This window comes from Portunus trituberculatus, chromosome 9, assembly GCF_017591435.1.
Source record: "Portunus trituberculatus isolate SZX2019 chromosome 9, ASM1759143v1, whole genome shotgun sequence".
In the NCBI taxonomy this organism is placed as follows: domain Eukaryota; kingdom Metazoa; phylum Arthropoda; class Malacostraca; order Decapoda; family Portunidae; genus Portunus; species Portunus trituberculatus.
In genome coordinates, this window is record NC_059263.1 from 13,696,546 (window position 1) to 13,711,652 (window position 15,107).

Consider the following 15,107-nt stretch of genomic DNA (forward strand, 5'->3'; position numbering starts at 1 on the left):
TACCTCTTCAGGACCCTTCCCCATCTGGCAGAGGCAAAACGCCAGAGGCATCTCCGCTTTTGAGGGATGCTGAGGAGAGATTGGAGAAATAGGACAATATATAGAAATGAGATTGTGATTGGAGGAGCCCAACCTCCTACGATTTCTATCCTTCAGTCTGCAACTTTATCTCAAGTTTCCTCTCTGACCGTTCTATTGAAGCTGTGATAGACGGCCACTGTTTTTCTTCTAAATCTATTAATAGTGGTGCTCCTCAGGGTTCTGTCCTATCACCCACTCTCTTCCTATTATTCATTAATGATCTTAACCAAACTTCATGTCCTATCCACTCCTACGCTGATAATACCACCCTACATCTTTCCATGTCCTCTTAGAGATTACCAAGCCTTCAGGAAGACAACAGATCATTCAGGGATGCCACAAAATGCCTGAGTTATCATATTTCTAAGATTTCTGATTGGGGTAGAGAAAACTTAGTAGTGTTCAATGCCTCAAAAACTCATTTCCTTCATCTATCAACTCGACACAACTTCCATATAATTATCCCCTCTTCTTCATTGATACTTAACTGTCCCTTTTTCCACACTGAATATCCTCGGTCTGCCCTTTGCTCATAATCTTAACTCTTGTTAAAAATCTTCTCATCTCTTGCTAAAACAGCTTATATGAAGTTAGAAAAGAATTAATATAATCCCAATATTTAAAGGAGGAAGGTTAAATGGGATATTAAATTACTTGAGTAGAAACTTAGTAAATTTGACACACAAGATCTTCCTATACTGAACTCAAATTGTCTGTTCGATATAGCTTGATTTTCTTCCAGATATTTGCCTAATTTTTCTTTGATAACAATTTTAAATAGCTTCCCCATAACACTTGTAAGTGTCTGTAATTTAATGGCTCAGTTGATTTTCCTCCTTTGAATATTGTAATCATGTTACCTCTTTTCCATTCTAATGATAGTCTCCCTTCCTTTAATAAACTGGTAACCATTTTCCAAATTGGTTCCAAGAACTGATCTGTAGATTTCTTTAGTGCCCAGCCTGACACACCATCTGGTTATTAGTTTTTGGAGAAATAGCAGTGTTACAGTGGCTGAAGAAGCGTAGGCGTAAGCGTCGGCAATGAATATGGGTGCATGCAATTAATTCTAGAACACTTGAATTTGGGAGAGCTTTGGACATTTGTTCCCAGATTTGATCAATAATCCGGAGAGGTTTTAGGATTTCTTTAGGGTAACCACAGAATAATTTAAGATGTTGGTGGAGCCAGTCATCAACAAGAAGTACTAAGCCTACAGCAGAACCCATGTCAGTTCGTGACATTGAGAGAATACTTTGTCTCGCCAGGTGGAACTGTCGAGTGGCAGGACATAATGATTCACTGATACATACATTCACCACTGAAGAAATGGGCGTACCAGTTGATGCATATTATAACGTCTACTCTTTATTTAGGATTACGGAGGATATCAAGAGGATATTAAAACAATTACAGATATGTTCATTTTAGTATTTAGTGAACGAAATCAGAGGCACTGGGGTTAATAGCAGGAAGTTTACACCCCTCCCCGACTCTGTCTGGTGCATGGCAGACTGATGGTTACGTTATGTCACACATTTCAAAAGTAGACGATAAACCCTAAAGTTGCCACATGAAAATATGCAATCATTTCCATAACGCTTATTGGTGTCATTTGTTTTCAAAATATGCAGAATACTATTGTCTAGTAATTCGTAGGCTACAACAATTCCTTCTATGGTTCAGTACAATACATGTACATGATCTTGGCGCATAAGATCACTAGGATCATATATAACACGTGTTTCTCGTACTAAATTGATTAGAACGTCCACTAGGATCATTTACTCCTCGACTGAATCGCCTCGAATGATGAAAAAATGGGTCCAAACCATCATCATTGATCATCATCATTGATTCTGAATCGCCATGAATCGCCATAATTTGAATTGACTCAATTCGCCTAGTGTAAACAGTTACATTGAAACTAATGTGGCGAATCAACATGATTTATAAATCTTCATGAATTGAATCGATTCGATTCGCTTGATGTAAACGTACCCTTATTCTAAGATAATAATTTTTAGCATCCTTATACTGCTGTCTATTGCTTTCATTTTCCTACTTTTTGAGTTTCTTCCAAGCTTTATCTTCTTTCCTCTTAGCTTCTATACATTTGCCATTCATTGTAATAGGCTCGTATACTCTTCGTTACCCTATAGATTGTTAACATTTCCTCATTCCCTCGTTATACATTTGTAGGAATAATTTATATTTTTTTGCCGTTCATAATGCTCTTCTATTCTATGGCATCAAAAAATTGTCTCGACTTTTCAAAATTCGCTTTTGCAGAATTTAATATCTCCTTTTTGTAGGCTCCCTGTATCTTAGCACTTCTCTTTCCTGCATTTCTAATTATAATGTTACATGGTCACTTTTTCCCTGATATAAAGTGATATCTCCGACTTCTTTGTGAATACTAGGTTAAGCAATGATGGTTCTTAGTCATATCTGTACTATGTTGATTCTTCCACCCAATGATCCAGTTAAGTGTAACATCTCACTCCACAATCCAGCATTACCAATTACTTCCATCTCTCTCCAGTTTATTCTTTTGTAATTGAGGTCTCTTACTAATAGTAGGTATAGTATTATTATATTATCCAAGAACTTAATAACCTCTCCTTGCATTTTCTTATGTTCTTCTGTTCTCCATGTATTGATCTTAGGTAGTACATACATGACTATGATTCTCCTTTTTTACATTTCTTCGGTCTTGATTGTTACTCCCATTACTACCACCATGCCATTTCCATAGTGCGCTTCCTCCACACATATCATCACGAACCTTTTTGAACCTTTTTCCTTTTTCTCTCTTCTTCAACTTTAATATCCCTCTTCCTTCAAGCCAACATTGACCTCCTCCTTTAATTTTGTTTTTACTATGCACATTACATCTGGTCGTTTCTCCTTCAAATAGTCTCTAACCTCCAACACTCAGGACAACAACTCATCTATATTTGTATATGTATAGTTTTTTGCCTCTCCCTCCACTTTTATTTCTTCCATTACCTCTTCTTTTTTCCCGAAAATACCACTTCCTCAATCTCATCATATCTAGAACCAATCTTCTCGATCTCCATCCTTTTCTCGCTTTTTTTCCTTAGATTCATTTCTTAGCTCTCTCTCCTGTTCTCTATCTTTCAAGTTCATGTCTGTTTTTATCCACATATCTTTAAATTCAGTATCTTCAGCCAATATCTCTTTTCTTGCCATTATCTCCCCCGCCATTTGAGATCTCACTCACTTTCAGTGGTCTCTTTCCTTCTTCACTATATCTTCCCAATCTAAACACTTCCTCCACTTCCTGCTCCAACCCCTGTGTGCTGTCCTTAAACTTAATACCACCTTTTTTTGCCAACTCTCTCTCTCTCTCTCTCTCTCTCTCTCTCTCTCTCTCTCTCTCTCTCTCTCTCTCTCTCTCTCTCTCTCTCTCTCTCTCTCTCTCTCTCTCTCTCTCTCTCTCAAACTTATGTTTCTTTATTCCTTCAGCCTCAAAATTAGGTTACATTTCCTCTTATTCACTATGTGCCTCACCAAATCTTTCTTGCCCTTAATTACTTGAATTACTGTGTCCCTTGTCTTTTCTTTAATCTGCCTTTTTTTTCTACTATCTCAGAGAATTTAGCTTTTTTCTCTTCTTCCTTTCTCCAGGTATTTCTTAATTCCTCCAACTTGATCTCACCCACTCCACTTTCCACTTTAACTACCCTATCCTGAACTTTTCTTGTAGACTCATTAATGCATCTTTATATTTGCCACATGTAGCTATTAATATATCATTTTGTCTCTTTAACTCTACATCTCTCTCATCACTTGATTCCCTTCTTTTACTTTCTCGCATTCTCCTATTCTCTCCTTTAAGCCTCGTTCACACGAAGCGACTTTGGAAGCGCGACTGCGGGCTGACTGTTCACGGACGGCGACACCAGTCTCGCGTCCACCTTGCCTACCCCCTCCCACCCCTAACTTCTGTCAGTCTGGTAGTGATGGACGTAGAAGAAGCAGCGTGTGCCTGGATAATTTATCGTCGATGGCAAAGGCGGAAAAAGAAACCCAGACAACATTGGGTTCACCCTATTTCACATGACAGACTTATCCATAGTATGTTCTGCACCCTTTACCCAAAATTAAGAGAATATGAACCAAAGTTCTTTAACTATCTGAGAATGTCCATCAAAACATTCGACGAGCTGCTGGCAGAAATCAGAAATGAGGCGTAAATATTCACGAAAACGCGGGAAGCTGTCGCCTCGATTGAACAGCCTCATAGAAAACACATGTTAACCGAGTCGCTCAAAAGACGCGCTTCACCGAGGGATATCTCGAGTCGCGCTTCCAGCCCAGCGACAAGTGACCACGTATGAACACTCCAATGGACTTCCATTGACTTTGCAGTCGCACTTCCAAAGTCGGGTCTCCAAAGTCGCTTCCTCTGAACAGGCCTTTAGTTCAGTGTTTTCTTTAGTTAACTCGTCTTGCTATTCCAGAATACTTGAGATCACTTTTTTCATGCATCTCAACTCCCTCAACTTCTCACATTACCTTTGATCTCACGAAATCCTGAAAAATTCATTATTAGTGTTTTCTTTTTCCGATTTTCTCAATCCAATTGGTGTTTCAATAAATCTTATCTTACCTAGCCTTGGTGAATGTTTTGACAACATACGTCTGGCAGCACCACCAACATCCGCCTGTCCCTCCATTATTTCACTGTAACGGCACCCAAATTTTGCTTATTTTTGTAGACAGGACACCTTATGGGCCCAGTTCCTGCACATACAGTTTAAGTCCTTCTGCTTCATTACTTCTGCTGTTAGAATGTTCCTTTGGGAGCTCCTGGCAACACAACTATGCTCTCCACCGCCATGTGTGTGTGTGTGTGTGTGTGGTTGGTGTTATCTGGCGGATTTACCGCATTTGATGGCTGATAACACGCATCTTTTCTCAAAAAAGAAAAAAAAAGGAAGTCTCATGAAATCAGCCTGTGTCCTATGAGGCCAAGGTTTAGGATTGAGGCCGTAGTTGGTGGTAATCTATAGCAACAGAGGCTCTGAAATCTAACCCCAGATGTAAACAAAATGATGATGGGTAATACACCCCAAAACAACTCTTTCTTTCAAGTTAACAATATGTAATAGGTCATATGATATATTATATAAATAATAGGTCATTGAATGACACCAGTCAGGAAGAATTTGCCAAAATGGTCATACACCTATTGAACCAAACCAAAACATGTAAACGCCAATCGTTGATCTTGATCTCGACAAATACAAGTTTCACTGTATTTTTTACAACTTCTTTTTTTTTTTTATGCAGGAGGGAAGGGCCAAGGACAACAAAATATGTATAAAAAAGGCCCACTTGAGTGCTGGTTCCCTTAAAGAGAAGTGAAGAGTTAGCCAAAATTCAGGAACAAATGTCTTGAAACCTCCCTCTTAAAAAAAGTCCAAGTTGTAAAAGGACGGAAATACAGAAATAGGCAGGGAGTTCCAGAGTTTACCAGAGAAAGGTATGAATGATTGAGAGTACCTGATAACTCTCATGTTAGGGAGTTAGACAGAATAGGGGTGAGACGAAGAAGAAAGCCTTGTGCTGCGAGGCCACAAGATGTCAGTAGAACAGTTAGCATGAAAATAGCGATAAAAGTTAGAAAGAAATGCAAAATTTCAGTGGTGAGAAAGAGGCTGAAGAAAATCAGTCAGAGGAGGCAAGTTAATGAGAATAAGTGCTTTTGATTCCACCCTAACTAATAAAACTGTGTGAGTGGAACCCCACAAACATACAGGGGCGGATAAGGCCCTTGTACAGAGGTTGTTTGTTGGAGGTGCGAGAAAAACTGGCGGAGACGCCTCAGAACGCCCAATTTAATAGAAACAGTTTTAGCAAAATATGACATGTAAAATTTCCAGTTAAGATTACAAGTAAAGGACAGCCCGAGGATATTTAGTGTAAAGGAGGGAGACAGTTCAGTGTCATTGAAGAAAAGGGGATAGTTGTCTGGAAGGCTGTGTCGAGTTGATAGATGGAGGAACTGAGTTTTTGAGTCATTGAAAACTACAAAATTTTCTCTGCCCCAATAAGAAATCTTAAAAATATCAGAAGTCAGGCGACCTGTGGCGTCCCTGCGTGACCTATCGAGTTCTTAAAGAGTTGGTCGTCTCTGAAAGGTCGTGGAAAGAAGATCATTAATGAATAATGAAAAAATATAGTGACAGGACAGAACCCTAAGGAAAACCACTATTAATAGATTTAGGAGAACAGTGGCCGTCTACCATTGTTAGGGTATGAATTGTATATAATTATTTTTCCTTGTTTCTACACACAGCCGTGAGAAGCGAGGCTGATCTTAGCGAGAAGCACATCCTTTCATTTTCATGTGCAAGCACTTCTTATGCTAAGTCAGTATACGTTCCCACAGGCTCAGTGTGGGAACCTGTGGTTACTAGATTATATATATGTAATTATAACAGCATAGACATATATTTAGTACTATCATATATTTTATTTCTTTCATTTATAATTAAGTAATACTTTAACTATTGTAACCAATGCATTTCTAACTGTTCTTTAATATATGAGTCGGTCACCGGTGTCAGTGAGTTTTTGCTGATGAGAGATTGACAAGACGGAGCTACGTTAGTTGGAGTCTGACGAACACACGAGCTGGCCGTTGTGCTCCCCCGGGCGTTTGCCAGGGAACTGTGGACTGTGTGTGTGTACAAGACTATCCTTGTGTAGTGTAAATAACTGTATTGTTAATATAAGGAAAACCCAAGCTGTGTTTTCGTTAACTCCCCTGAGAAGACAGTGTGAGAGAGTTCCTGAACTAACGACACTGCTACTCTTGTGCCCTTTTCGTGGCAACATAACATTGACCACAACACCATAGCAGCAATAGAACAGTCGGAAAGGACACTTCAGATAAAGTTGCAGAGAGAAAGATAGAAACCGTAGGAGAGCAGTTTGGAAATAAAAGCTTTGTGTAAGACTCTATCGTAAGCTTTTGATAAGTTTAACGTGACAGCAAAAGTTTCACCAAAATCTCTAAAAGAGGGTGACCAAGACTCAGTAAGGAAAGCCAGAAGATCACTAGTATAGCGACCTTGACGGCAACCATACTGGTGATCAGATAGAAGATTGTGAAGTGATAGATGTTTAAGAGTCTTCCTATTCTGGATAGATTAAAAAACTTTAGACATGTAAGAGATTAAAGCTATAGGAGTGTAGTTCGAGGGATTAGAACGGTCACTCTTTTTAGGAACAGGCTAAATATAAGCAAGAAAGAAAGGCAAAGTTGATAGACATGGTTTGGCTAGACAAGGTGCAAGCACAGAAGCACAGATTTTGAGAACAATAGGACGGACCCCATCATGTCCATAAGCATTCTGAGGATTTAGGCCAGCAAGGGCATTTAAAACACCATTACGAAGAACTTTAATTGTTCGCATGAAATAGTCAGAAGAAGGACGGGGAGAGGGAGGGACAAGCCCAGAGTCATCCAAGGTGGAGTTGTTAGCAAAGGTCTGAGAGAAGAGTTCAGCTTTAGAGACAGAAGAGATGGCAGTGGTACCATCAAGATTAAATAAAAGAGGGAAAGTTGAAGGAGTAAAGTTATTGGAGATATTTTTGGCCAAATGCCAGAAGTTTCAAGGAGAGTTTGAGTTTGAAAGATTTTGACATTTTCTTTTTATGAAGGAGTGTTTCGCAAGTTGAAGAATAGACTCGGCATGATTCCGGGAAGAAATATAAAGTGAGTGAAATTCAGGAGATGGAAATGTCAAGTACCTTTTGTGGGCAGCATCTCTTTCATGTATAGCATTAGAACAGGCTGTGTTAAACCAAGGTTTAGAAGGTTTTGGTTGAGAAAAAAATGAAGAATGTACGCCTCCACGCCAAACACAATCATCTCTGTTATGCGTTCAGCACAAAGAGATGGGTCTTTGACACGGAAACAGTAATCATTCTAAGGAAAATAACCACAATATCTTCCAAGGTCTCCCCAAATGGCAGAGGCCAAATGCCAGAGGCACCTCAGCTTTGGTGGATCTTGAGGAGGGATTGGAGAAATAAGACAAGATACAGAAATGAGATCGTGATCGGAGGAGCCCAACGGAGAAGACAGGGTACCAGCCTACACAGAAGGATTAGAGGTAAGGAAGAGATCAAGAATGCTGGGCGTATCTCCAAGACGGTCAGGAATACGATTAGGGTGTTGGACTTGTTACTTTAGGTCATGGAGGATAGCAAAGTTGAAGTCTAGTTCACCAGTGTATCGTCAGCAAAGATCATTTATATTTCCCGGGCTTTTAGGCAGCTGTGCCTAGTTTGGGACGGTCATGTTATTAACTCATTTTCATATATGCTGCATATTTCCTTATTTCATCATTGTGTTGGCTTGTATTTATTGTATTGTAATTGTAACTGTATAAGGGCATATAACGTTGTTAAGAAAATGATGTGTGAACCTTTATACTAAGGGTCGAGAGGTTGTGATGTGGCCACGGTGCGGGGAGGAGGTTCCGTTGTGGTGTCAGAGCACGGCTCCTTATGTTTGATTCGATAAATTTCTGTGATAAGAATTTAATATGTTGTACAAGGTATGTAAAAGTTGTGACATGTTCTATCATCTGGGTGCTATATCAGATCCTTATATTAATTGTTAGACCTTGTATTGTTTCCATATGGTGTCTGTATTATTCTAGTTGATTCTGGTGACTCCATATGGTGTTTATTTGTTGAATATTGATATTCTGTTTCTCGGTATTTCTATAGGTGATTACATATGCTTACTGTGATGCAATGAAAGTTATGTCTATTATTGTTGTGGTGTAAAGATCGTGCCATTATTATTACCAGACTCATAATTTCATCAGGTGTGCCATATGTGCTCAGAGGCAAGGTCAGTTGGTGGACACGTTATCATAGGCCCAGTGACGAGAGGCAACGTGTGAGTCGATTATGCATTTTTTATTTTACCATATGTACATTACTTTCAAGCTGTGTTGTACTATACAATCTGGGATATACATTGAGATGCATGGTTCAGTATTATCATGACCGCTGAATTGCAGGTTGAAACTACTCCAATAAAGTTGCAGCACCCTGCTCAAAAGTTTTCTTAGAGGGCCGAAACAAGCAGGATGGTTATTTTACCATATGTACATTACTTTCAAGCTGTGTTGTACTATACAATCTGGGATATACATTGAGATGCATGGTTCAGTATTATCATGACCGCTGAATTGCAGGTTGAAACTACTCCAATAAAGTTGCAGCACCCTGCTCAAAAATTTTCTTAGAGGGCCGAAACAAGCAGGATGGTCAGTGAAAGGCGAGAAAAGCCAAAGCTGGTTGTGAACACTGAAATCTCCAAGAATGGAGATATCCGCAAAAGGGTAGAGGGACAGAATGTGCTCCACCTTTAAAGTTAAATAGTCAAAGAATTTACTATAGTCCGAAGAGTTAAGGGAGAGATAGACAGCAGAGATACATATAGTTAGAGAATGACTATTGCGTCGAAACAAGATGAATAGAATTGGTACGTAGGCTATTAGCAAATATTAAAGTTTTTAAATGCAAAATATTGGAATCTATTAATGACCTAAATGCATTCTAGAGTTTTGAAATGTTTTTTTTTTTTTTTTTTTTTTTACGGTAAGGCCTATAGCGCCTGTAGGCACACTTGAAGAGTGTATGGGAAGCGCTGTTCAGCTTCTGCCCATTAGTGGCGCAGGCAATTTTATTTATAGTGGTACCCATATTAGGGTCCATATCACCGCCCAAGCTCATCTTGAGTGTAACCACTAGTATAGGCTCTGGGGGGGGTGTCTGTGTACATTTCTCTTTTACAGCTAAACCATGCATTTTCCTCTTCCATATGATGAGGACTTTCAAAAAAGGTTGGGTAGAACTTTCGCACCTGGTACGTTTTCTCTGCAGAGCTCAGTATGCAATTATACCTCGGCTTAATTTGGCCGAAATGCTGGAATTCAGGTTTGGCTTAATAACCATCGAGGAAATAGTCTTAGAGTAAAAAATCCTTTTTATTTATCATGTTGAGATATAGCAGACACTTTTATAACATGTTTCAATGGCACTGACATGATTTTTCGACCAAAATGATGCATTTTTGGCGATTTTCTGATGAAAATTCACTTTCAGTTTGAAAGTCACGAAAGGTTTGCAAGCTTCCTGAGTCACTAACATCAAATGTAGAGAAGCCAAACTTGGTGAAAAACATCCTTATGGGGTCCTCTCATCATTAACATTACCATTCTTTGATTTCTATGATTCACTGTCTGTTTGAATGTCACGACGGAGACATCATTTGACGGAGGATCCTAGCACAAGCCACAATCAGGTGGATTTTGACATGGTATCTCTGTATTCCTTTTAGAATGGATTTTTACATGAAAGTGGTAACGCTGTTTTGCAATGACAGAAATTAACACATCTGGTCTCGGCAGCTCTACAAAGGCATGTGGCCCTGGCACATGCTGTACAGGAGCATACAACTGTCCAATGGGGCTCCAGGCTCTTCCACGAGGTTTCAGGCACTAAATGGTCCTTTTCACACTTGTACCCAAAATCTTCTGCCATCAGTGAGATTGTGTGTTCATTACCCATTTCCAAGGCATGGATAATGCTATAGGCATTGTAGTAGCTACGTTTGATATGTGGAAGGAGTCCTTGGCTGGTGGGGGGCAGATTGTGATGTGAAGTCCCTTTAGTGTGATGGAAAACCTCTTCCCGCATGGCAGAGAAATTCTTGGCCTTACTTACTGGTCTGAACACTTTGACCAAATACTGTTCTGCATCTCTGATGGTAGGTTGTGACAGGGTCGGCAACTTCCCAAAATGCCTAAGCAATCTTTCTGGGTTGGCCTTTAAGGCACTCTTCTTTGTGCCGACTTTGCTGGTGATGTCGCACCCAGTAAGGCTGTGTACAGCTGGTAGGACTCTGCAGAGGTCATGTCCAAGTTTTGTATACATGGTATGAAGAGGCACATATCGAGTGGTTTCTCCAACTCCAGCACGTACCCACAACTCTTCCAGGCCTTTCCCCAGAAACACTGGCATATGGTACAGCAGAGCAACAATCACATCCGTGTCACTGGTAATGACCACACACACCCTATGTTCATTTTCAATGCAGTCCAGGACATGCAGAGGGATGCGCAGGTCCGCCTCTTCAAAATTTGATTGCAAATGTGGCAGGGTCTTTTCTACACCTTTGTAGATACTGCGGCATTGCCATTCTTCCTCCTGTCCAGTCACCTGACCGAGCACAGTTGGGTATTCTGCCATGGGGGAAACACTTGAGCAGATGTACTTGTAGATTAGTTTTCGAGCAGATCTTTGTTGCTGTTGGAAGGCCAAAAGGAATCCATGTGTTTCGGTAGCTGGGATGAAGGATCGATCGAGGTGTATTCTATGGGCACCTTTTCAGCTCGCCTCTTCCTCTCACTGTCCTTGACAGAGGCCTTGTCTGGATACATGTCAAAGACGAAATCACAGCGTCCAAACCTGCGGTACCCTTCAGATGTTGAAATGAAAGTGGCAAGTAGGTCTTGAAATGTTGAAAGTTTGCTGAGGTTCACCTTCCGAACGTTGGCCATCACATCCAATACGAAAGCTGAATTGTTTCTGTGATTGTAGTTGTAATCTTCAGGTTTGAGATTTGCCTCTAACTCCTTGATCAGCAGACTTTTTGCAGGCTTAGTCATCATTCCTTCATTATCAAACAGCACTGGGGATGGCACTACATCATATTGCAGGAGGTCTTCGGTCTTGAGGCCACGTTCCCTAGCAATCTCAATGTTTCTCTCTGCTATGTTCATCTCCCTAACTGTTGACCTGATAGTCTTCTGTTGCTTGTTGTGGATGGTTTTCATTGTCTTCAGATTTGCACGGTGAATGGTGCTGCTGATTCGGGCAGTTTTCTCGACGAGCCTTTCTTTCCTAAATTCCAGGTACCTCTCTTCCCCCTTTTTTAAGGCACTCAGCATGTCCTTTCTAATGTTGTCGGTCATGACCTCCTTTGTCACGTAGTTTTGCAAAGTTGTGGAAGATGTTGCTGCTAGTGGAGATCCATCAATGAATTGCATCATCCTCTGAAGCTGTGACTCTTTGTGGTCAGTTGTGGACTGCGATGATTCATGATGGCTGTAAGTCTCGTGTGTTCTGTCCATCACATTTGCGTATTGGCGATGAAGATTCTTCACCCAGAAAGATTGCTTAGGCATTTTGGGAAGTTGCCGACCCTGTCACAACCTACCATCAGAGATGCAGAACAGTATTTGGTCAAAGTGTTCAGACCAGTAAGTAAGGCCAAGAATTTCTCTGCCATGCGGGAAGAGGTTTTCCATCACTCTAAAGGGACTTCACATCACAATCTGCCCCCCACCAGCCAAGGACTCCTTCCACATATCAAACGTAGCTACTACAATGCCTATAGCATTATCCATGCCTTGGAAATGGGTAATGAACACACAATCTCACTGATGGCAGAAGATTTTGGGTACAAGTGTGAAAAGGACCATTTAGTGCCTGAAACCTCGTGGAAGAGCCTGGAGCCCCATTGGACAGTTGTATGCTCCTGTACAGCATGTGCCAGGGCCACATGCCTTTGTAGAGCTGCCGAGACCAGATGTGTTAATTTCTGTCATTGCAAAACAGCGTTACCACTTTCATGTAAAATCCATTCTAAAAGGAATACAGAGATACCATGTCAAAATCCACCTGATTGTGGCTTGTGCTAGGGATCCTCCGTCAAATGATGTCTCCGTCGTGACATTCAAACAGACAGTGAATCATAGAAATCAAAGAATGGTAATGTTAATGATGAGAGGACCCCATAAGGATGTTTTTCACCAAGTTTGGCTTCTCTACATTTGATGTTAGTGACTCAGGAAGCTTGCAAACCTTTCGTGACTTTCAAACTGAAAGTGAATTTTCATCAGAAAATCGCCAAAAATGCATCATTTTGGTCGAGAAATCATATCAGTACCATTGAAACATGTTATAAAAGTGTCTGCTATATCTCAACATGATAAATAAAAAGGATTTTTTACTCTAAGACTATTTCCTCGATGGTTATTAAGCCAAACCTGAATTCCAGCATTTCGGCTAAATTAAGCCGAGGTATAATTGCATATTGAGCTCTGCAGAGAAAACGTACCAGGTGCGAAAGTTCTACCCAACCTTTTTTGAATGTCCTCATCATATGGAAGAGGAAAATGCATGGTTTAGCTGTAAAAGAGAAATGTACACAGACACCCCCCCAGAGCCAGGACTACACCTAGAACCTGGGTATCATGGTGACATGTAGGTAGCTTTTATACCACTCGACAAATGGCAAAGTGTTTTAAGGCTGTACGTGGTGGGATTCGAACCTACGCGTGGACGTCTGCCCGATCCCACGCTCACCACCTTATCCACTATGCCACTATGAAATGATTCACTTCATATATAGAGCTCAAATCCGTTCATTTATCTTTTTTTTTCTATTTATTATTTCAATGTCTGCCAAAACTGGGTGCGTCTTATGAGGCCATGGGTCTCATGAGCCATCAAATACGGTAATTTAATTTACATTGGTGAAGTGTCTAATTTTTTCTTCCTTTGTTTGTTATTTCCCAAACAATGTAAGATGAGTAAATACACAAGTTCCCCTTTTTTTTTATATATAAATTTTCTCTTCATTGGTTTTGTTTACCAACCAGTGAGATGGAATTTCCCACAATAATAATAACAATAACAATAATAATAATAATAATAATAACAATAATAATAATAATAATAATAATAATAATAATAATAATAATAACAACAATAATAATAATATTAATAATAACAACAACAACAACAACAACAACAACAATAATAATAATAATAATAATAATAACAATAAATTTAATAACAATAATAAAAAGGTTATTAATACATTGGAGCATATAAGCTTACCTTTTTCCATTGTCCAGGAGAATGATGGCTGACTCAGGTTTTCCAGCTATTACATTGTAGTGATGTCGATCGCCATTTTGTATAAGGAAGTCAAAAACAGCAGAGTCCATGAGGTCCAGTAGACGAGGGGATTTGTCCCAGCTATAAGGTTCATGCTGCATTACCTCCTCACAGTAGCCTGGGTACATCTCCCACCTGTAATACCATAATACCTCCTTTAGTAGCTTAATGTAATAAATTCCATCAATAATGACACCAATTTATACATGAGATCAACATTAGAAGATTGTTTTCCTAGAGTATAACTACTGATATGAAATCATATAATGTACTGCGCTTATTAAGCATATGTGATTCTACAATGATTTATATAAATACAATAAAACCAAATTCATCTATGTTAAGTTAAATGGTTTGAGGTGCTATTGGCATAACGTTATTCTTAATGTAAACATAAAAAAAACAAAAACAAAATAAACAATTATTCTTGCAAGAGAGAGGTGTGAAGACATTTGTCCTGAATTTTGGGTAATTCTTTTGATTCTTTTATGGAGGCTACAGTTCCAATGGGCCCTTTTTTTCTAATATCCATTGTTTTTGCCCTTGGTTGTTCTCCCTCTTACATAAAAAAAATTCACATCAAAATATGGGAAAAAAAATAAAAATAAAATAAATAAATAAATAAAACTAAATAAATAACTAAATGAATAAAATCCAGCAGACATCTACCACTACAGCTCAGTCACTTGCAGGAAGATGGATGGATGGATGGATTTTAAAATAAGGCGCCGCAACGGCTAAGGTCATTTGGCGCCGCTACTATAAATTGACTGCCACTAACGTGTATCTAAAAAAACTAAGTAAAAGTAATTAAAAACAATACAAGTAAAAAGGTAAGAACTAAAAAAAAAAACTATAAAACCATATAAAACATTAAAATACATAGAATAAAATGAAATAAAATTCACAGCTTTGGGAGAAGGCCAGCTTCTCCCAAAAACCTAAAAACGTCATGGCCCTGGGCCAGGCACTCTGGTCCAAGGACCTTTGAGATA

At 39.4% G+C, this 15,107-nt stretch overlaps 1 protein-coding gene across 3 annotated transcripts in view; it reads right to left on the reverse strand.

Annotated features, from left to right (window-relative positions):
- The window catches only part of LOC123501433 (glycosaminoglycan xylosylkinase-like), a 50,010-nt gene extending 35,543 nt beyond the window's left edge, over nt 1-14,467 (reverse strand). The window contains exon 1 of one of the 3 annotated variants that reach the window (XR_006673636.1): nt 2,880-2,890. Coding sequence is in view for 2 of the 3 variants with exons in the window: in XM_045250258.1 (XP_045106193.1) it covers nt 14,053-14,240 (188 nt within the window). In the remaining variant the exon portion in view is untranslated. Of the gene's footprint in view, nt 1-2,879; nt 2,891-14,052 lie in introns of those variants that run through there. The other 2 variants (XM_045250258.1, XM_045250259.1) reach the window with 2 other exon arrangements.
- Between the last annotated feature and the right edge of the window lie 640 nt (nt 14,468-15,107).